The 24,108-nt window shown below is 41.4% G+C and overlaps 2 protein-coding genes across 2 annotated transcripts; both read left to right on the plus strand.

The window, feature by feature from the left end:
* The first annotated feature begins 986 nt into the window (after nt 1-986).
* TAS2R4 (taste 2 receptor member 4) lies at nt 987-1,877 on the plus strand. The gene has a single exon (XM_052639092.1). The coding sequence runs from the start codon at nt 987-989 to the stop codon at nt 1,875-1,877; it is 891 nt and encodes a 296-aa protein (XP_052495052.1).
* Nucleotides 1,878-14,748: 12,871 nt separating this feature from the next.
* Nucleotides 14,749-15,628, plus strand: TAS2R5 (taste 2 receptor member 5). Its single transcript, XM_052639262.1, is given in 2 exon segments — nt 14,749-15,299; nt 15,301-15,628. Coding segments are annotated over 2 exon segments (879 nt in total).
* Nucleotides 15,629-24,108: the final 8,480 nt, after the last annotated feature.

Here is a 24,108-nt window from a genome sequence, read left to right on the forward strand (position 1 = left end):
TGCTTTAGACCTTGTTTTCCAGTTGATTTTGTATTTATTTTTGTTCCTTTCTTTTTTCTTTTTTGTTTTTCCTTTTGTGGTTTGAAGGTTTTCTTTGTCTCATGCTTGAGTTCTCTTGTTTTTGTGTTTGTGAATCCATTGTATGTTTTTGATTTATAACTACAAACCTTGGTTTTCAAATATTGAACGTTAATTCTTATCAGTTCAGTTCAGTCGCTCAGTCGTGTCCTACTCTTTGTGATCCCATGGACTGCAGCATGCCACGCTTCCCTGTCCATCACCAACTCCTGGAGCTGGTGATATAATTAAGATGTAATTCTTGTATCTTATTCTATATTGTTTATTCTGTTTAAATGTGGTAGGTATAATATTTCAGTGTAATTACTTCAATGTAATAATCAATTTTGTAGATAGTTAAGTGGAAATATGTGCTCTGATACAACCTTTCTTCTAATTGTTGCCTTGCTTGCTCACTCTGTGTTGCCTGTTAGATGTGGCCACCTATGGTGTGTGTGTGTGTGTGTGTGTGTGTGTGTGTGTGTGTGTGTGTGTGTGTATGTGTGTATGTGTAGGAGCGAGGCATGGGAATTCCCACCATATTCTGAGGTTGCTATGAAGAGAAGTCCAGGCATGCTGGACCAGAATTCAGTGATTTGATTTTGATAACCTTGGAGTCTGCTGTAGTTTTTCCCTCTAGCTTTCCTTCTCCCGGAGAAGTGGACTCCCAGGTTCACTTTGGTGGTTTTAATTAGGCATTTCTAAGGAAAACAGGATATGAATGAAGAAATAGTAATGCAATCCTTGGAAGATTTGCATCTCAGTAAAAGCAGCTGGCTGTTAGACCACTAATGGTTCATTTACCACAGTGGGGAAATTAAAATAGGAAATATCTTTTCTGGCTTGGTACTGGTGCCTGCTTGTACATTACAATATTTTCCCTGCTCCCAGCATCAGCACCACATCTCCTGAGTCCTCAATGAGTAAAGATGCTCCGGATAGTCTTTTTTTCTTCCATCGTTGTCTCTGAAATTTTAACTTTTGTAGGACTCATTGTGAATCTCTTCATTGTAGTGGTCAGTTACAAGACTTGCATCAAAAGCCACAGGATCTCTTCTTCTGACAGACTTCTGTTCAGTTTGGGCATCACCAGATTTTTTATACTGTTACTGAATGTTGTTGTCATCATCTCTCCAAATGTGGAAAGGTCAGTCTCCTTATCCTCTTTCTTCCTGTCATGTTGGATGTTTTTGGACTCTAGTAGTCTTTGGTTTGTAACCTTGCTCAACGTCTTGTATTGTGTGAAGATTGCTAACTACCAACACTCCGTGTTTCTCCTGCTGAAACGAAATCTCTCCACCAGGATGCCCCGGCTGCTGCTGGTCTGTATGCTTCTTTCTGTCTTCACCACTCTCCTGTATGTTATGCTCAGACAGGTGGCACCCCGTCTTGAATTTGTGACTGTGAGAAATGGCACAGTATTTGACATCAATGAGGGACTCCTGTCTTTGGTGACTCCTTTGGTCTTGAGCTCATTTCTCCAATTCATCATTAATGTGACTTCTGCTTCTTTGTTAATCAATTCCTTGAAGAGACATATACGGAAGATGCAGAGAAGTGCCACTGTTCTTTGGAATCCCCAGACTGAAGCTCATGTGGGTGCTATGAAGCTGATGATCTGTTTCCTCATACTCTACATTCCATATTCAGTTGCTACCTTGCTCCATTATCTCCCTTCTTCTATAGGGATGGATTTGAGAACCAAGTCTATTTATGTTGTTATGTCCACCATTTACCCTCCAGGACATTCTCTTCTTATTATTCTCACACATCCTAAACTGAAAACAAAAGCAAAGAATATTCTTTGTTTCAGTAAATAGTGGGATTTCAGTAATAAATGGTGCTAAAGTCACTGCAGGGGGAGCAAGATTTTCTTTGTTGGTAGTTTTCCCAGTGATCTGAGAAATTCATTTTTGTAATTACTGATCTGACTCCATAAACCTTTAAGTGCCCGTATTTCAGTTCATTCTACAATATATTGTTTAGTAATATTCTAAAATCAGGCACTTTCTGTAAGGGACTTGTTGGAGGCATTGCTTATCGTGTTTTGCATGGGCATCACATCCCTGGATCTTGGAAATTACCACACTGTTCCACTGGCTACTGAAGTGTAATGGGTAGTTCCCCCAAATTAAGCAATATATTAGAGGTCACTTCATTAGTTAAATTTTTGAAGTTTAGCTGAGGAACCCTGGGTAAGGGATCAGCAATGGGTAAATGGTCATCGGGAGCCACTCAACTGGCTTAGGCATAACAAGAGGGTGCAGCGAGAAAAAGAGGAAGGGAAAGTTTCAGAGAGAAAAGAGAGGAAAGAGAAACATCAAAGGAGATACGTGAACATTATGTTAGATGTAGAGAAAAAGGGTCCTCAACTTCCTGACAGTAACTGCCAGGAAACTCAGGACTGAATTTCTACTTTTGTTCTAGAAAAAAGGGAAGGGCCAGAATTAATGGGTGGAGGGAAGTGACCAGCATTAAAGAAGCCCAATCCAGGATGGCTTTAAGGATCTTCAAATCTGGGAAGCCAAGTTCAAAAGCATATGCCACAGAGTGAAATCAACACATTCTGAGTGCCACTTTACAAAAGATTTGACCCTATCATATGATACGGAATTCAGTAGAAAGCTGAGAGGAGACACTGGACTAGTGGTGGAAACACCTGACCTTTGGTGAACTTCCGTCATCTCTGTGTGAATTTATGCACTGAATTGTATGGGCACTGCATAATTCTCCAGAATGTTGCACTTTCTGTTTATTTGTTTGTTTGAAACAGCAGGACTGTGGCTGCAGGGGAGCAGAAATCTGAAGTTGAAATACTGATGTTTTGAAACAGGATTTGGGAAATAATAATTTATATAGTTTTTTTGTGTGTTTACAGGATATGTAATATTTACACATCTCAAAATCATCTTATTAAAATAACATTTTCCTTATTAAAAATTATCCCAAGAAATCGCCAAATTTTACAGTCTACCTGATATCTCTCATCCCAGCCACCAGAATCTTGACTAGAGTATTCAGTAAGGTTACCCAAACCAATATTTTATACTCCGAAACCTGGAGGTATCTGTTGGATTAGAATCTGAAGATTAGGAGATAAAAGGATTGCTGAGAGTGATTAAGCTACACTATGACATCAGAACTCTAAAGGAACAGCAGAAACCCTGATGGACCCCAACATCTTTTCTTTTCCCCCATAAATTGATAGTTATGGAATTTTTAGCTGCTTAGAATTCTGGTAGCTTTCTCTTGTAATTAGGTATTGCCATAGGATTGAGTTCTGCCAATACAGTATGAGCAGAAGCTGTGTATATGATTTCTAGGTGGTGCCCCCAGAACGGGTGTTAAGAGGTGCCTTGCCTTCCTCTTTTCCCTTCTTTCCTGTGGGCTGGAACGCTGATACAAGGATTGGCTGTCTTGCATCACAGATGAGGTGGCGGCCTGGCGATAGTGGAGCAGATTTTCATCCTAGACTTGGCTGTTTGGTTCCTAACACTGTGGAACTGCCTTACCTAACTCCAGGACCGCTTATGAAAAATAAACATCTCCATTCTTTTCGACTCTGTAGTTTGATGTTTCTATTGCCTTACTCAAATAACTTATGCTATACCATAAGTATGTACAATAGCATATATCTTTATGATGAAGTAGTGTGTAGCTATTTACCATTTTATAGTCAAGGAACATTTTTATATGATCTGATAAAATACTTACACTAAGTGAAATAAAAATAAAGTAATGCATATGCAAAAAAATTGAAAACAATTATTTTTAGGTAGAAAGTTTTGAGTTTTGCTTTCCTGGTGGCTTAGATGGTAAAGAATCTGCCTGCAATGCAGGAGACCCAGGTTTGATCCCTGGGTCACGAAGATCCCCCGGAGAGGGGAATGGCAGCCCACTCCAGTATTCTTGCCTGGAGAATCCCATGGACAGAGGAGCCTGGTGGCTACAGTCCATGGGGTCGCAAAGAGCTGGACACGACTGAGTGACCAACACTTTCACTTTCAGAAAGTTTTGAGTAATTCCACCCGCCCCCCCCACCACCAAGTTTCCAAGTTTTCTATGGTGAACATATATTTCTTTGGTAATCAGAACAAACTACATACTTTAAAATATAAACAGTAAGAAATTATCTGTCTGTCTGTCTGTCTAGAGGAGCTGTGGGGTCTTCTGATGTCAAAATTCTAATTTTCCTCACTAAGAAAGGCTGCGTGAGTAACTATTCTTCGGGTTTATCTGGATTCTTTTTCTAGTATTGACAAAGTTCTGCTAATTCATTTCTTGATTGTCTTATATTGTATTCATTTATTTCCTATTTGGACTGGATGTATTGGTTTTGTATTAGGAATTTTTTAAATTAGGTTTTGCTATTTGAAGAAAGTCTAGAACCTTCCTTCAACTTGAGACTCTTTCTTCAAACTCTTTCTTAAGAAGAGTCACTTTCTGAAATGAATGGCAGTCACCAGGACAATGTCTGTATAACATCATGAAATGTTCACTGTGGTAGCTATAACAAGGGGATTTGTTACTTAACTTTTAACTGCTACAAGTCCAAATATTCTCTGGGCTACATTTTCACATGCTATTTGATTGGTTCCGCACAATTTCTTTGGTAATATAGGTATCATTATGCCCATCATAACAGTGAAACTAGGAGAGGGTAGACCCAAGGCTCCAATTCATCTTCTGATTCTAAAATCCAGTTATTTTTCCCCTGTATCACAAGATGAGTGGGAAGACATAGTGGCAGAGTAGAAAAATGTCCAATTATAAAGCTTTATTTTCTAGGACAAGAAAAAAGTATTCAAAATGATGTCTGAAGCAGGATGTATCCAACCTGAAAATCTCACCCTAAGGCTGCTAGAATTTATATTTATCTATTTATCTGTATCTGTCTATTTATCTGAGAGAGGTAGGGGAGATATGAAATCTTGTGGGTGCTTAGTTTCCTTCCAAAATAAGTATTATGGGATCCTGTAGATACTGGATTTTTAGGCCCTGGAATTTATGTGAGATATGTTTTTTAAACCAACAAGTAGGAACATTAGAGAAGAAACCATTTTACAATTTCTTTTGAATGCCACTACTTGGGAAGGAATAGGCCAATAGAAAGAGGGTGGGAAGGTAGGTACAATTCATGGAAGAACTGAATGAGATTCTTGGCCTTTTCAAGTATTTTGAAGGTTTCTCTATATTGCTGAGATTTCACTTAAACATATGTGACTTTGGGTTTCCCTGATTGTTGTTACCAGCTTTTTTCAGTTGTTTCAGTTAAAAAACAAAACAAAACAACACTGAAAAAAGAAAGAAGGGATTAAGAGGAAGAAGACAGTAGTGTTTGAAAGTATAAACTGAATGTAACTTTTAAGATAGCCTCAGATGCCAGGGTTTTTCAGCGAAACTGAAGGTTACTGAAAGCATTTAGAGTAGATTTCCCAATAATGTTCTTTTTTATAAGCTCAGGCTGGAGATGTATCCTCTCATCTGCCCACTGCTTCTCAGAGAGTGCTGGAGAAGCTGGGACTTCTTTCGAATTCTGTATGCTTGCTTCCTGTTCTTCCTGAGTGAGTAGAAGGTGGAAGTGGTAATTTGATAAAACTCCCTAAGGATTTAGATAACTGACCCTTGGCCAGTCTGATTCCTTAAGTGAAAAAGGGAGAAAAGAAACTCCATGGATGTGTGAGAATTTGCCTGTCATGGAAATTGACAACAGGTAGGTGATAGAAGTTAATGGAGGTTAGGGAGGGGTGGGAGGAGGAGAGGGATCAGAGGGTAAGGACCACAGCAGGGGGAGGGGCACAGACTGCACGCCAACCTCCCCAAGTGGCTGGGGTGGGTGTAAGGTCAGTCTTCTTGGGGCATGCCAGTAGTAACTTCACATCAGAGCAGCTGGCTTGTTCTCTGGATGATGACTGAGGGCTGGGTAGGGTCTGGGAAAAGGCAGGAATGTAACTCGATGTCAGGAGGAAGGGGCCTGAGGCCCTGGGTGATGGCTCCATGTGTGCACAACTCGCAAATGAGGTGTCTAAACACAGGTACATGATTTCTTTCCTGCTTTTCTGACCTATTTTATATATAAAGTGAAGTTGCTCAGTAGTGTCTGACTCTGCAATCCCATGGACTGTAGTCTACCAGGCTCCTCCATCCGTGGGATTTTCCAGGCAATAGTACTGGAGTGGGTTGCCATTTCCTTCTCCAGGGGATCTTCCTGGCCCAGGGATTGAAGCCAGGTCTCCCGCATTGTAGACAGACGCTTTAGCATCTGAGCCACCAGGGAAGTCCTATTATATATATATATATTTTTTTTAATTAGAGTATAATTGTTTTATAATTTTGTGCTGACTTATTTTAAATACAGAAAATTATTTGTCTCAGTTTTGCTACTTTCATAGTTGGGACAATGACTATATAATGACCTGAATTCAGGGTTCTCAAGAAATAAACATATTGATATTACTCAGAAAAATATCTCTAATTCCCACTTGTTCCTCTAGATCTTTGACTTCTCTGCCTGTTTTTAAAGGCCTGTCTCCTATCATCACTCTTACTGTCCAGAAATTCTGAAATTGTGTAGAGCTGATCACCTTTTTAGAAGCACCATCCCAGTTCTTATATTTGCATACTGTGAATACCAGCAGACTTCAGATGTTCCCCTACTTTGTTGACAGGAGTGAGTATGGAGAGAAATCACCAAGGAAGGAAAGAAAAATACTGACGTTAATTTGTAGGAACCAGGCTAGGCAAATTCATATGTCCTTTTGTCATCACAATATCCCTGTGAGGTAAGCATTATTATCAAAACTTTCTTTATAAGGAGGAACCAGGAGCTCTGAGATCTTAATTGACTTGTCTAAGAACATGGCTTCTGACTGGTTGAGCGGGGAGGCACACCCAAACCTGTCGGATTTTGAAGCATGGTGCCTTTCTGTGAGTGGCCCCAAGCACCCCTCTAAATTCCCCTTACAAGGAGCTGGTCAAGAGATTTGTGTCCCATTGAGGGTTAGCATTAGCACGGGACTGTGGACACTTAACTTTGGATGAACAGATAACCATAACATCCTGTCTGCCATCTCTGTCGCTCAACTCTTTCCTTAGCATGATCTTGCGAGGGGAAAACCTCCATCTCCCAAATTTCCTCTGGAAAAGCACAAGTCCCAAAATGTTAAAAATGTGATTGTCATGCAAACAGCATTCTGTAACTGGGTTTTATGTAACTTTTCAAAAATAAAGTTTTAATTTTATTTTGCAGAAAAGTTGCCAAGAGAGTATGTAGGGTTCTTGTATTCTCTTCCATCAGCTTTTCTGATGTTAATACCTTACATAACCCGATGCATTTGTTGAAACCAGGAAACCAGCATTCATACACTGTTAACTAAACTACAGACTTTGTCCAAATTTTACTGGTTTTCTCACACATGTTCTTTATCTGTTCCAAGATCCAATCCAGGATATCACATTGCAGATAGTGTTGGTCTCCTCTGGTCTCTGATGTTTCTCAGTCTTTGCTTGTTTTTCATGACCTTGACAGCTTAGAGGGTTACTGTTTGGGCATTTTGTAAAATGTCTCTTCACCTGAGTTAGTCTGATGTTTTCCTCACAGTTAGACTGGGTTTGAATGCCTTTGGGGAAGAGTACAGCAGAGGTGAAGCACCCTTCTCATCACATCACGTCACATCAGGGGTACATGATGCCATGATGACTATTCATTGGTCCTGTTAACCTGGATTGCTTGGTTAAGGTAGTGTCTGCAGGTTTCTCCACTGCCTGCTTACTCTGCCTCCCTTTCCAGACATTCTAGTTTAGAGGTAAGTCTCTACGTCCGGTTCACTCTCAAGGGAAGCAGCATTAAGCCATGCTTCCTAGAGGGTCTCCCAAATCTTGTCTATCTTACTTATTTCTCCTCCGAAATTTTCATACTAATGGAACCAGAGAAAATAGTTTCTGCTCTCCTATCTCGGAGAAGGCAATGGCAACCCAGTCCAGTACTCTTGCTTGGAGAATCCCATGGACAGAAGAGCCTGGTAGGCTGCAGTCCATGGGGTCACTAAGAGTTGGACATGACTGAGTGACTTCACTTTGACTTTTCACTTTCATGCATTGGAGAAGGAAATGGCAACCCATTCCAGTATTCTTGCCTGCAGAATCCCAGGGATGGGGGAGCCTGGTGGGCTGCCATCTGTGGGGTTGCACAGAGTTGGCTACAACTGAAGCGACTTAGCAGCAGTAGCAGCAGCAGCAGCTCCCCTATCTGCCAGGTCCCCTCACTACCATTTCCTTTTTCTGCCCCAGCGTTGCTGCTGCTGCTTATATTTTTACACTGATCTTTGCTGCACGCAAGCCATGGAGGATGATATAATTTGGCACTTCCTTCTTCCTGCAGACACCTGAATTCCAGTACCCAAGACATGGTACCAACTCAAGAGAGCAAGAACTCCACCTCTTCATAAAGTGATGGGAAAGAAGCTGGAAAGACAATAAATATATGTATATTGATAGTTTTGGTTACACATGCTTATTAATAACATGCTTAATTTGCTCAGTTTCTGAATGTTTAGACTCATACAGTGTATTAAGAGAAGAATTAATTTGCTCAGGTGAACACCTGCTATTGTTGAGTTGCCTTCTGATGGCAATGCAGGCACAGTTCTGGGAAGCATTGAAAAAGGCTGTGTGCAGGAGTACAGAATGGTTGAGTCCCCGAGATATGTCAGATGTAGGAGATGGAGCTGGACTGAGTCTGGTAGTTTGTAGGCGGAAGGCATTTTTTGGATGAAAGTGTCAGACTTGAGCCTTTGAAACCAAAGTCTCTTAGCTGCTTCTTCCTTCTTCATCTGGCTTTCATGCCTTGGCTAGCCTCTCTGCCATCATCTCCAGCTCTTCCTCTGGTGAACCCACCACTGGCTCATCTCTGAGATACTCGTGGCTGCCTTTATGTATTGGGCTTCCCTTGTAGCTCAGCTGGTAAAGAATCCACCTGCAATGCAGGAGACCTTGGTTTGATTCCTGGGTCGGGAAGGTCCCTGGAGAAGGGATAGGCTACCCACTCTAGTATTCATGAGCTTCCACTGGTGGCTCAGACGGTGAAGAACTTGGCTGCAATGTGGTTAGATCCCTGAGTTGGGAAGATCCCCTAGAAGAGGGTATGGCAGCCCACTCCAGTATTCTTGCCTGGAGAATCCCCATGGACAGAGGAGCCTGGCAGGCTACAGTCGATGGGGTCACAAAGAGTTGGACATGACTGAGCGACTAAGGACATTTAGATTATAATGGTTAGGAGGAATCAGACTCGTTGAAGAATTCTGTGGAGGGTGTCCATGACATGGGAGGGAGATCGAGTCAGCCCTTACTCTAGAAAACTGCCAATAGTAAAATTCACTTACTGTAAAATTAACTTATTATAATTAACTTACTGTAGAGTTAATGAAATTTCTGTTCTCTTTTTCTTATTTCTTCTTTAAGTTTGAAATAAAATGAGAAAGTAGTGTGAGAAGCAGAATAGAAATCAGAGCTGTTGCTCTCTAAGCAGTGCTAGGTACTTGTTTTGTTAAACTCCAGGTGTCAAAACTGAGTTTTCATGTTTTGGATGGAAAGGATCACATTTTTCTAAATTATTATAGGTAATACAATTCTCTTTGCCAATGTAGACTATATATCCCCTGATGAAAGGAAGTAAAAAAATAGCTGTAGTTTTGAAATAATGAGTGTTAAAAAGACTTGAACCTTGTGTTAGTTGCTAGATGTTTTTTAGACAAACATTTTTCTTTTTAGAGTTAACTAATTATCTCAGTTCTCTATGTGGTTTCGGGTTCAGTTCAGTTCAGTCGCTCAGTCATATCCGACTCTTGGCGACCCCGTGAATCGCAGCACGCCAGGCCTCCCTGTCCATCACCAACTCCTGGAGTTCACTCAGACTCATGTCCATCGAGTCAGTGATGCCATCCAGCCATCTCATCCTCTGTCGTCCCCTTCTCCTGCCCCCAGTCCCTCCCAGCATCAGAGTCTTTTCCAGTGAGTCAACTCTTTGCATGAGGTGGCCAAAGTACTGGAGTTTCAGCTTCAGCATCATTCCTTCCAAAGAATCCCAGGGCTGATCTCCTTCAAAATGGACTGGTTGGATCTCCTTGCAGTCCAAGGGACTCTCAAGAGTCTTCTCCAACACCATAGTTCAAAAGCATCAATTCTTTGGCGCTCAGCCTTCTTCACAGTCCAACTCTCACATCCGTACATGACCACTGGAAAAACCATAGCCTTGACTAGATGGACCTTTGTTGGCAAAGTAATGTCTCTGCTTTTGAATATGCTATCTAGGTTGGTCATAACTTTTCTTCCAAGGAGTAAGCGTGTTTTAATATCATGGTTGCAATCACCATCTGCAGTGATTTTGGAGCCCCCACAAATAAAGTCTGACACTGTTTCCACTGTTTCCCCATCTATTTCCCATGAAGTGATGGGACCGAATGCCATGATCTTTGTTTTCTGAATGTTGAGCTTTAAGCCAACTTTTTCACTCTCCCCTTTCACTTTCATCAAGAGGCTTTTTAGTTCCTCTTCACTTTCTGCCATAAGGGTGGTGTCATCTGTATATCTGAGGTTATTGATATTTCTCCTGGCAATCTTGATTCCAGCTTGTGCTTCTTCCAGCCCAGCATTTCTCACGATGTACTCTGCATAGAAGTTAAATAAGCAGGGTGACAATATACAGCCTTGACGTACTCCTTTTCCTATTTGAAACCAGTCTGTTGTTCCATGTCCAGTTCTAACTGTTGCTTCCTGACCTGCATACAGATTTCTCAAGAGGCAGGTCAGGTGGTCTGGTATTCCCATCTCTTTCAGAATTTTCCACAATTGATTGTGATCCCCACAGTCAAAGGCTTTGGCATGGTCGATGAAGCAGAAATAGATGTTTTTCTGGAACTCTCTTGCTTTTTTGATGATCCAGCGGATGTTGGCAATTTGATCTCTGGTTCCTCTGCCTTTTCTAGAACCAGCTTGAACATCAGGAAGTTCACAGTTCACGTATTGCTGAAGCCTGGCTTGGAGAATTTTGAGCATTACTTTACTAACATGTGAGATGAGTGCAATTGTGCGGTAGTTTGAGCATTCTTTGGCATTGCCTTTCTTTGGGAATGGAATGAAAAACTGACCTTTTCCAGTCCTGTGGCCACTGCTGAGTTTTCCACATTTGCTGGCATATTGAGTGCAGCACTTTCATAGCATCATCTTTCAGGATTTGAAATAACTCAACTGGAATTCCATCACCTCCACTAGCTTTGTTCGTAGTGATACTTTCAAAGGCCCACTTGACTTCACATTCCAGGATGTCTGGCTCTAGGTGAGTGACCACACCATCGTGATTATCTGGTACGTGAAGATCTTTTCTGTACAGTTCTGTGCATTCTTGCCACTTCTTCTTAATATCTTCTGCTTCTGTTAGGTCCATACCATTTCTGTCCTTTATCGAGCCCATCTTTGCATAAAATGTTCCCTTGGTAGCTCTAATTTTCTTGAAGATCTCTCTAGTCTTTCCCATTCTGTTGTTTTCCTCTATTTCTTTGCATTGATCGCTGAAGAAGGCTTTCTTATCTCTTCTTGCTATTCTTTGGAACTCTGCATTCAGATGCTTATATCTTTCCTTTTCTCCTTTGCTTTTCGCTTCTCTTCTTTCACAGCTGTTTGTAAGGCCTCCTCAGACAGCCATTTTGCTTTTTTGCATTTCTTTTCCATGGGGATGGTCTTGATCCCTGTCTCCTTTACAGTGTCACGAACCTCATTCCATAGTTCATCAGGCACTCCATCTAGTTCATTTAGGTCAGATACACAGAGCACTCATCGTGTGCCAGGCAATGTAGCAGGCACAGGAACACAGCAGTGAGCAGTCCCTGCATCCAGGGTACACACGTTATACCTCACCCCACCCACCTGAGGGCCTGGCACCTGAGAACTCCTCCTGCAGCTGCGGAGAGGCAGAGGGGAAGACCACAACTGCCACTGGTCAGAGAGCTGGGAAAAGGCACGAACCTCTCCAAGAGCAAGGCTTCTGTGGTGACTTTAAATCTATTTCTCACGTCCACTGTATAATCATAAGGGATTTGATTTAGGTCATGCCTGAATGGTCTAGCGGTTTTCCCTACTTTCTTCAATTTGAGTCTGAATTTGGTAATAAGGAGTTCATGATCTGAGCCACAGTCAGCTCCTGGTCTTTTTCTTGTTGACTGTAGAGAGCTTCTCCATCTTTGGCTGCAAAGAATATAATCAGTCTTATTTTGGTGTTGACCATCTGGTGATGTCCATGTGTAGAGTCTTCTGTTGTGTTGTTGGAAGAGGGCGTTTGCTTTTCTTAGCCTTTCTTAATGCCACTCATAATTTGTCAAGAAACCATCTTTTTGTTTCTGGTGATTTTTTTTTTCTTTTGAGGCAAGACTGGGCTTTCTGGATACATGTCAGTGGCTACCCTGCTTTGCCTGAGGTTCTACTGCCCAAGACCTTGAGTATGACAGGTAGGAGAGAAGGACAGTTGTACCTGCTACCTGAAAAGTCACCACAGAAGCCTTGCTCTTGGAGAGGTTCATGCCTTATCCCAGCTCTCTGACCAGTGGCAGTTGTGGTCTTCCCCTCTGCCTCTCCATAGCTGCAGGAGGAGTTCTCAGGTGCCAGGTCCTCAGGTGGGTGGGGTGAGGTATAACGTGTGTACCCTGGATGCAGGGACTGCTCACTGCTGTGTTCCTGTGCCTGCTACACGGCCTGGCACACGATGAGTGCTCTGTGTATCTGACCTAAATGAACTGAAATCCAGCCCTACAATCCATTATATTTTTAGTGGAACAGCTGAGACCTCGAGAGGCTGGTGGCTCACTTGCAGCTTCATAGAGTGCCCCAGGTACTGCTGGGACGTGGAATAGAACTCTTTTCACTACACCGTGCTGCCCTCCTAAGAAGCCAGCCTGGCCTTTCCCCTTCTCTCCAATCCAATTCCACTGTCTTCTCACTTCCTTCATAGTTGTTTCTAGCCTGTATCAAATACCATACTGGTTTTCTGTTCTCTGCATAGTAAGACAAGTTTAGCAGCTTAAAACAGCATACTTTTATTGTGTCATGGTTTCTGTAGATTAGGCTCCCAGCATAGCCCAAGTGGGCTCTGTGCAGGCTTCTCAAAAACCACAGTTAAGATGTTGGCTGGGCTGTGTGCCTTCTGGAGCTTAGGGTACTCTTCCAAGCTCTTGGTGATTGGCAGGATTCAGTACTTTGCATTTGTGGGATGAGGTCCCATTTTCTTGCCAGCTGTCAGGTGGGGGTGTCAAGTCTAAGCACCTCGGGGCCTCCCATAGTTCCTCAACATGTAACACTCTCAATAACATGGCAGCTGGACTCTTCAGGGCCAGCAGAAGGGCTCCGTTCCTCCTCTAAGACATTAACTGATTAAATCAGGTGACTCTCCTTTATGATTAACTCAAACTTGACTGATTAGGGCCTTAATTACATCTGCAAAAGCCCTCTGTCTTTGCCATATTACCTAATCACAGGAGTGACATCCCCTGTTATTCATAGCTCTACACCTGCTCAAGGATTATTCAGGGTGTGTACACCAAGGGGTGGGAACTTTGGGGGCCAGCTTAGAATTCAGCCTCTCACAAACACGTTTGCTTTTGGCTGGTCCCAAGGAAGTTGGAATCTGAACAATAAATGAAGCACTTTCCCTGTATTTCATAACTGTGCTAGTCGTTTTTTCCCCTTCTTCGAGCCCATCTCCTTTCTCTTAAGATTTTGATGTGAGATATACACTAAGTCAAGTGTGTGTGTATAATTGATCATGAGGGCAGATGACCTCAGCGATCTTGATTAATAGTGATGGTTTCTGTACCCTATCTCCTATATATTTTTTTATTATTTGCTGCTTAAGTGAAATATGTTCTGGTTCTCTGATTGTTTTCTTTCCCTGGACTGCCCTAATTCTGTCTTTAATAATAAAATATATTTTGAAGTTCTGAGTTTATTCAGCTTTCATGCTTACATGTTCAAAATTCTTTTTATGGAAATAGATTTTCTTTTTTATGTGAACAAGCTCACATCTGGCATGGTGTAGAACTAAGAATGTTTTGATTTGGTCTCTCGTTGATGTGCATATATGCTAAGTTGCTTCAGTTGTGTCCAACTCATTGTGACCCCATGGACTGTAGCCCATCAGGCTCCACTATGCATGGGATTCTCCAGGCAGGAATAGTGGATTGGGTTGCCATTTCCTACTCCAGGGCATCTTCCCAACCCAGAGATCAGACCCGCGTCTCTTATGTCTCCTGCATTGGCAGGAGGGTTCTTTACCATAGTGCCACCTGGGAAGCCCTTATTATATGATGTGTTAGTATCTAATGTTAACCCAATATCCTTGAGAAGTAGACTTGGTATCTGTGATCTTTCAAACGTCTTGTTTCAGGGTTTGTCCATGTTCATTCACGTGAATGCAAATACAGAGAGATTTGTAACTTCTAAACTCTTTGTTCCTGGTCAGAGCTGTTCAGGCCATGCTTGAGAGCAGATTGCAGAAGGGTAAGACCAAATCCAGATTTTGTGATCTAAGCATTTACCTTGAGTGTGGTATCACCTGCAGGGAATCTGCAGCGTAGCCAGGAGCGGTCTACACTTATCTGCACTAAAGCAGAGCACCTTGCGCGACAGCAGTGAGAGGCTTCTCCAGCCATGCCAACTTCTATCCCAGGACTGATGATGCTGGTGGCAGTGGCCGAATCTCTCATTGGCCTCACTGGAAATGGAGTTCTTGTGGTCCGGAGTTTTGGAGAATGTCTTCGAACGTCCAGGGAGTCCTCGTATAACCTCATTGTCCTGGGCCTGGCGGTCTGTCGGTTGCTTCTACAATGGTTGATTATGGTGGACTCAAGTCTGTTCCTGCTTTTCCAGAGCAGCCATTGGCTTCGCTGTCTCAGTGTCTTCAGGGTTCTGGTAAGCCAGGCCAGCCTGTGGTTTGTGAGTTTTCTCAGTGTCTTCTATTGTAGGAAGATCATGACCGTTGAACACCCTGTCTCCTTGTGGCTGAAGCAGAGGGCCTGTTACCTGAGTTGCTGGTGCTTTCTGGTGTACTTCATGATCCATTTGTTACTTATAGTCAGGGGTAGCTTAGACTTCTCCAGTCCTTCCCAAGGAAACAGCAACATCTTATTCCCCATTTCAAACTGGCACTATGTATGTATATTACAGCTCAATACAGGAAGTATGATGCCTTTCATGACGTTTGCTTTCCTCTGGGCTGCTGATTGTCTCTTTGTATAGACACCACAGGAAGATGAAGGTCCATATAGCTGGCAGAAGAGATGCTCAGGCCAAGGCTCTCATCACTGTCCTCAAGTCCTTGGGCTGTTTCCTTGTACTTTACATGGTCTACACCCTGGCCAGCCCCTTCTCCATCAGCTCCAAGACTTTTCCTGCGGATCTCATCACTCTCTTCATCTCTGAGACACTCATGGCTGCCTGCCCTTCTCTTCGTTCTGTCATTCTGATCATGGGGAACCCGAGGATGAAGCAGACATGTCAGAGAATCTTGTGGAAGACTGTATGTGCTTGAAGAGCCCAGGGCCTGTGAGCTGGAGAGAGAGGAGTGGTCAGGAGACTGTTCTGAGATAATTTTTTGATAGCTCTCCCAAAGAGGACTGACTTAAAAATTTTTCCCTCTTTAAAATTTTTTTTTATTTTATATTGGAGTATAGTTGATTAACAATATTGTGTTAGTTTCAGGTATACACAGAGTGATTCAGTTATACATATATATGTATCTGTTCTCTTTCAAATTCTTTTCCCATTCAGGCTATTACACAGTATTGAGCATAATTCCTTGTGCTATACGTTAGGTCCTTGCTGGTTATCTGTTTTAAATTTACCAGTGTGTACATGTCAATCCCAAACTCCCAATCTGTCCCTCCCTCAAACTCTTTCCCCCTGGTAACCATAAATTTGTTCTCTTAAGTCTGTGAGTCTGTGTCCCTTTTGTAAATAAGTTTGTTTGTATCAATTTTTTTCTTTTAGATTCTGCCTATTACCTCAGCTGGTAAAGAATCCACCTGCAATGCAGGAGACCCAATTCCTGGACCCAGTCCAAATCCTGGGTCATGAAGATCCACTGGAGAAGGGATAGGCTACCCACTCCAGTATTCTTGGACTTCCCTGGTGGCTCAGCTAGTAAAGAATCCTCCTGCAATGCAGGAGACCTGGGTTTGACCCCTGGGTTGGGAAGATCCCCTGGAGAAGGGAAAGGCTGCCCATTCCAGTATCCTGGAGAATCCCATGGACTATATAGTTCATGGGGTCACAAAGAGTTGGACATGACTGAGTGACCTTCACTTTTTATAAGTGGTATCATATATTTGTCTTTGTCTGACTTATTCCACTTAGTATGACACTCTCTAGGTCCATCCATGTTGCTGCAAATGGTACCTTATTCTTCTTGAAAAATTTTTTATTGGCGTATAGTTGATTTACAATGTTATGTTAGTGTCAGGTGTATAGCAAAGTGAATCAGTTACATATATTCACATATCCACTCTTTTTGCAGACTCTTTTCCCATATAGCCATCACAGAGTATTGGGTAGATTTCCCTGTGCTATACAGTAGGTTCTTATTATCTATTTTATAGTGTGAATATTTCACTTTTTAATGGCTGAGTGAAAACTTTCCTTCTTTAACAGTACATCAACAAATGGGAAATAGAAAATACAGAATAAAAATCAGTAGTGTTTCTCTCTTGACAGTACATTTTTTTCATGTATTATAGAAATCAAGGCTGGAGCTTCATGTTTGGTAAAAGAAGTGTTATATTCTGTTTATATATAACAAATAATTCATTTCTTTTAAATTTACATATGTAAGTTGTGTTTTTCCTATTATATGAAATAGAGGTTAGGAACAATTAATATAGGGTTCATTAATTTGTATGAAATTTCATCTATCTGTTAATGTTAGTCATTTTCGATAAGTTTAATAAAAGTATCAACGGGTTTTCCCATTTCTCTAGTTATCTAACTGAAAAAAAATATATTTATTTCTATTTCTGGAAGTTTCTTTGAGCCCTAGACCTGCCTTTTAGGATAAAAGTCAATTGGCTGCCATAATTGGTATTAAGTTCTGATGCCCAGGGTCTGGGGGAAGCAAGATGGGAGCGAGGGGCACTTGCTTCCGCTCCCCAAAAGAACACAGCTCCCTTCAGAGGTCACACCTTATTTTCTTGGTCATTTAGCCATCCTGACTGTCCAGGCCGGCCTCTCCACAGCCCAAAGGCAGAGTTTTAGCTCGTTGGGTCTGAGTTGAATGGAGATCATCCAGCACATCACATCCATGGCAGTAGGAGCTGTGCCTGTTTTTGTCTCCTGCGTAGGTTCCTGGAGCCTGGAATATTACCTGGCCTATAAGAAACAGTTTCTAAATGGTTGATTTGCTGTGTGAAGTAGCCTTTTAACTCCTTTTATATATTATAGAGAAAATGAGGCCCAGGGAGGGCAGTGGGCTGCTCCAGAGTTTCACAGAGAGCCAGAACTAACTTTCCTGACTCCTATCCCAGGCTTTCGTTATATCACACTACTTTCCTAAGGAGTTAGCTTCATGTCCTTTGTATATACTTCCTCAGCCTTCTTTTTAGGCTTATTTGAACACATTTCCCTTCTGTAATCTAAAGAACAGTACTTGATATCCTTACACTGCTTTCATTTCTTACTAACCATGCTAGTCTACTTTCCTAACATGTTCTAACACGTATCTTTCCTTACCCAAAGCTGTGAACTGAGCAGTGGGCCAGGTGCATGTGGGTGCTGGCATCGTTCAAGGGAGGCATGGCTCCACTGACGTCACTGTGAGTTGTGTGAGGTCAGCACCATGTTAGTCTTCCGGAAATGATAATAATCATCCTTCTCAAGAAGAGAGATACCTCTCTCTGGCTATATTTTTAGTAGTAGTATAGATTTTCCATTATGCCATGCCTATACAGCTGTCTGTTGTGACCAGTTGTTGTAATAATGATAATTACCTAACATTTGTATTGGGCTTTATATCAAGTATTCTTCTATGTAGTCTGTTCTCTCATTTGATTGGAATAGCAACTCTATGCAAGTGGTAATTGTTTTCCCATTATGTAGATGACAAAACTTAGGCTAGAGTGATGATTTGCTCAAGATCATCAGCTAATAAAACAGTCTCAGATGTTTGAACCCCAAATCTTGTGCTTTTTCCAGTAAACCTTAAGTTCCTCTTGTTCGTACTTGTGAGACTTCATTCTGGGATTAGCCTGTGGCATGCTCAAGTGTTTGAGTATTTTTAAACAGGTGAAATAAGCAGCTAATCTTTAAAGTTTGGTGTTAGTGGGATGCTTGGGAGCCAAGATCCAAAATCATGACAGACTGAAGTTTCTGTGACTTGCTTTTCTCAGGGACAGAACACTTGCATTTTCATCTTTTGGGATTGAATTTCCTTCCTCTTCTGTATGTGATTTAGCTCATGATGGATGTGAGGCTACTTTGTGTTTTACCCAAGGAAACAAATCTGGAGGCAAATCTGTGCTCTTGAGTTAAATCTTGTGTAATTAAATCTTTTATAGTTTGCATTCTCAGAGCTGCAGCTGGGTCCGTGTGCATGTGCGTATATGTGTGTGTGTTGGGGTGGGGGGTTCAGCTAACCTCCCTTTCTCTTAGGTACTGAGATCTCTAATGGTGCAGCCTAGAGGGGAACTAGAAGAGATGTGAGCAGTACAGGAAGGTAGAAAATGTACAGCAGCATTTTCCCATTCCATGCCCTGAAGTTAGTCCCAGATGTAGTCACATTTTACCTTTCATCTTCATTCTTCTGGTGATGACTTTCACAACTCTCTTTGCCTCTCTTACTTGGTTTATTAACTGTGAACTGTAACTTTTGAATCCCATTCATCAAAGTTTGGGGATTGTCTCACTTAACCTCAAATTTATTCCCCTCTCCAATATTTGATTATTTTTACTTACTTGTCATTCTTCTGGTCACTAATTTTTATGACTTTAAATAATATATTTTTCACTTTGCTTTTTAAAAATCATAACTTATGACAGTATCTACAGAATCTGAACTATGTAGAAGGGAGAAATTAGTTCTTTAATTCTCCTGTACTCTCCCCACATCCCAACTCATGTGTCCAACTTGATATGACTTAAGAATAAATTTAATTTATTGGAAGGGAATTGGCTATCTCTTGGAATCCAAGGGAAGTCTGGAGAATCAATATCAGAAAGAGAATCCGGGGGTTTAAACAACTGAGAACACAACCAAGTCATTCTTGAGGGACTGATGCTGGCACCACCATTCACGTTTCAACTGTTAGCATTGTGTCTTTGACACTGCCACTGCCTCTGTGAACATGTCCCTTTGAATTATAGTACCAAGGTCTAAAATCCTGGCTAAGAGCTTCTGCTTGGTTGATTCTAGGTCATACGTGCCATACATGACAGGTCCTGTGGCGAGGAAAAATCTCATTCCACTTTGGTTTCTGAAACATGTATTTTTAGATTAGATGGCATATTTAACAGTGACATTAAGCATCAGAATCAATACAGCTGTTGGTGAATTAATGAACTGGAAGGTCAGCTCAAAGAATGCTCTGAGAAGGTATCAGCAAACAGTAAAAAGATGGAAACAGGAGAAACACACCAAAGAAATTAAGCATATAGATTGAAGACAAAATGAACTGTTGGAGACACCCTACTTTCAATTAAAGAGAAAACATTAGCTATGTATGAGCATTTTAAGAACAAAGCTGAAAACTTTGCTGAGGTTCTTTCCTTTAGTGGGAGCTGGTGGAGTAGCTTCAAAACTTCAACATTCTACATTAAATACAGTTACTATATAAGCCAGCAATTCCTCTCATAGGTATATAGCCAAGAGAAATGAGAATTTATGTCCACACAAAAACCTACCAATGAATGTTCACAGCAACACTGTTCATACTAGTCAAGAAGTGGAAACAACCCAAATGTCTGTTGTCTGATGAATGGATCAACAAAGTGTGATGTGTGTGTGTATGTGTGTGTGTGTGCACACACATAATCATATAATAGAATATTATTCAGCCGTAAGAAGGAAAGAAGTACTAATACATGGCACAGCGCAGATGGACCTGGAAACATGCTAACTGAAAGAAGCCTGTCAGAAAGACTTCATGTTTTATGATTCCCTTTATATGAAAGGTTCAGAATAGGCAGATCTGTAGAACAGAAAGTAAATTAGTAGTTTCCAGGTGCTGGGACTATAGGTATTGGGTAGTAACTTTTTATGGATATATATGGTTTCTGTCAGGGTCATGAAAATGTTCTAGAATTAGATAGTGCAGTATTTTTTGCTTAAGTCTGTGACTATATGAAAAAACCCCCACTGATTTATATGCTTAACAACACATTAAAGAAATAAAAAACTTTAAATATTAGAAAAGAAGAAATAAAACTGTCATTATTTTAAGCAGATATGGTTGTCTACATAGAAAATCCAAACAATTAAACAATTTTAGGAAATAAGTTAATTTAGAAAGGTAACTATATATAAGGTCAATATCTAACAGTTAATATGTTTCTATATTAGCAGTATGAAGCAATCAGTAAACATGAGTTTTTAGAAAACCATTTTTTGTAGCCTCTAGTGTTCTATAAAATTCTGGGAAAGCTTTAGATAGTACATGCTTCATGGTAAAAGTTGGTTTCAAGTTCTCAGTCTTGGCAGCATATGAGAATCACTTTGGCAGATTAAAAGGTATCACAAATACCCAAGTCTTGCCCAAGAGCAATTCTGTCAGAGTCTCTGAGATAGGACTCAGGCATGATGTCTTTTAAGTGTGCAAAAGAGGTTAAGAAGAGTAGAGTATTAATCTCATTGTAGTTTTCTTAGCATAGTATCATTAAGATGAACTTATCCTGAATTTAAGGTAAAAGATAACTGAAAATCAGGTATCAACAGTTTAGGCTTTCTTTTAATAAGGTTTTGTAGCTTGGCACTGGATATCTCTGAAGAGCTAGTAGAAGAGTTGGGGGACTACCTGATGGCAGCATCTTTCACTCCCAGGCCCCTAGCTTTGTAAATTGGTTTTGGGCTTTCCCATTATCTCCAGAGGAATGGTAGCCAATTCAACCCTTACTCCTGAGATTCCTGTCTTGGATGTTCCCTCGATGGATCTCTTATCCTCTTCCCTTCTTCTGCCCATTTGTCAGCGTCAGTGCCTTCTGGGTACATTCAAGACTCAGGAGCCACATTCTGTCACACTTTACTATCACAACTTGTTATAAACATGTTCCTCATCCTCACTTCCTTGCTCCTGATCGTCGCATTTTGACTCTTCTATGTTAATCATGATTTCTCTAGGAGGGCAGACACCGCCTTTCCCAAGCACCTTTCAACTCTATTTTCTGCATCTCCAAGAAGATTTCATAGAACCTACTCCAGTTTTGGGGATCCTTGTTGAGTAATTCTCAATGTATGTTTTCTTTAAAATGTTACCTTAGTATTCCCAGTTTTACTCTAGTTTTTTTTCATAGTACTTACCTGACATAATACATTTTAAAATTTACCTGTGTCTCTAAACTAGAATGTATACTCCATGAGGACAGAAATCTTTGATTTTCTCCTGTGTCTTCAGTGTTTAGAACAGTAGGTATTATTGAATGACCACACGTATTATTGTGTATGATTGTACTGCCTTTGAAAAAATGAGCCACACTCTGTGGCCCCCCACCCTACCAGTGTTTTGCTCTCTACGGTGTCACAGTGAACATCCTTGTAAAACTCTAAAGGTAGACGTCAGAGAATATGCGAATGCGTAGTTCTAAGGTTTATCCTATGCATTGCCAAATTCTTATGGAGGATGAACGCGCGCCAGAAGTGAGGTCCTAATTTTAGATAGGGTAGTCAGACAAAACTTTACTAAGAAGATATTTATTATTACTTAAAAAATTGTTTATTTAATTTACTTATTTGACTGCACTGGGTCTTAGTTGTAGCATGTGGTCCTAGTTCCCTGACCAGGGATTGAACTCAGGGCCCCTATATTGGGAGCATGGAGTCTTAGCCACTGAACCACCAGGGAAATCCCTGTATGCTTTTAAAAAATGTATTTATTTATTTACTTTTGACTGCTCTGAATCTTAGTTGCTGTGTGGGGGCTTTTTCTAGATGTGATGAGTAGGGGCTGCTTTATTACCGTGTGCAGGCTTCTCATTGTGGTGGCTTCTTTTGTTGCAGAGCACAGCTTCTGGGGTGCACAGGCTTCAGTGGATGTAGCATGCAGGCTCAATAGTTGGAGCTTCGGGCTGTATAACGCAGGCTCAGTAGTTGTGGTGTATGGGCTTAGTTGCTCTGAGGGATGTTAATCTTCCCAGACCACAGAGCAAACCCATGTCCCCTATGTTGGCAAGCAGATTCTTATCCACTGTGCCACCAGGGAAGTCCAGGAAATATTCAAACAAAGATTTTAGGGAGTGAGGGAAGTAGCCATTCAGGAATCTGGGAAAAGTGTGAAAGTTTTGAGTAAAATAGTGTCAAATGTGTTCAAGGGAGAGCAAGGAGGCCGGTGTGGCTGGAGTAGAGGTGTGGGTGATGAGGTCAAAGGGGCGGGGGGGGGGGGGGTGGCGGCATGGTTTTAGGGCCTATATAGTCCATTGTACACATTTTTTGTTTATTCTGAGTGAGGGAATCGTTGGAGAGTTTTTAGCAGAGACAAGTGACAGAACTTGACTTATGTTTTAAAAGAAGTTGTATTGAGAGTAGGTTGAATTTAGTAAGGCAAAAGTGGGAGATACTGCAATACTCCAGGTTTACCAGAGTGGTAGCAGTGGAGGCGGAGAGAAGAAGTAAGATCTGATAGACAGAGTGCCTGACGAACTATGGACGGAGGTTCATGACATTGTACAGGAGACAGGGAGCAAGACTATCCCCAAGGAAAAGAAATGCACAAAAGCAAAATGGCTGTCTGAGGAGGCCTTACAAAATAGCTGTGAAAAGAAAGGAAGCCAAGAGCAAAGGAGAAAAGGAAAAATATACCCATTTGAATGCAGAGTTCCAAAGAACAGCAAGGAGAGATAAGAAAGCCTTTCCTCAGTGATCAGAGCAAAGAAATAGAGGAAAACAATAGAATGGGAAAGACTAGAGATCTCTTCAAGAAAATTAGAGATACCAAGGGAATATTTCATGCAAAGATGGGCTCGATAAAGGACAGAAATGGTATGGACCTAACAGAAGCAGAAGATATTAAGAAGAGGTGGCAAGAATACACAGGAGAACTGTACAAAGAAGATCTTCACAACCCAGATAATCATGATGGTGTGATCACTCAGCACGAGACATTCTGGAATGTGAAGTCAAGTGGGCCTTAGGAAGCATCACTACGAACAAAGCTAGTGGAAGTGATGGAATTCCAGTGGAGTTATTTCAAATCCTGAAAGATGATGCTGTGAAAGTGCTGCACTCAATATGCCGGCAAATGTGGAAAACTCATCAGTGGCCACAGGACTGGAAAAGGTCAGTTTTCATTCCAATCCCAAAGAAAGGCAATGCCAAAGAAAGCTCAAACTACCACACAATTGTACTCACCTCACACGCTAGTAAAGTAATGCTCAAAATTCTCCAAGCCAGGTTTCAGCAATACGTGAACCGTGAACTTCCTGACGTTCAAGCTGGTTTTAGAAAAGGCAGAGGAACCAGAGATCAAATTGCCCACATCCGCTGGATCATGGAAAAAGCAAGAAAGTTCCAGAAAAACATCTATTTCTGCTTTATTGACCATACTAAAGCCTTTCACTGTGTGGATCACAATAAAGTATGGAAAATTCTGAAAGTGATGGAAATACCAGACCACCTGACCTGCCTCTTGAGGCCTTACAAATAGCTGTGAAAAGAAGAGAAGCAAAAAGCAAAGGAGAGAGGTACCAGGGAACAGAATCCAATATCTGTTGTAATGCTATGGACTTGCCTATAATTTCAAGGGTAAGAGCACAGGGCTAAGAATCCGGCATTTTGGGGTTCCATTTCAGGCTCTGCTAAACTACCACCTATAGATA

The sequence above is a fragment of the Budorcas taxicolor genome, chromosome 4 (assembly GCF_023091745.1).
Source record: "Budorcas taxicolor isolate Tak-1 chromosome 4, Takin1.1, whole genome shotgun sequence".
NCBI classification, from domain to species: domain Eukaryota; kingdom Metazoa; phylum Chordata; class Mammalia; order Artiodactyla; family Bovidae; genus Budorcas; species Budorcas taxicolor.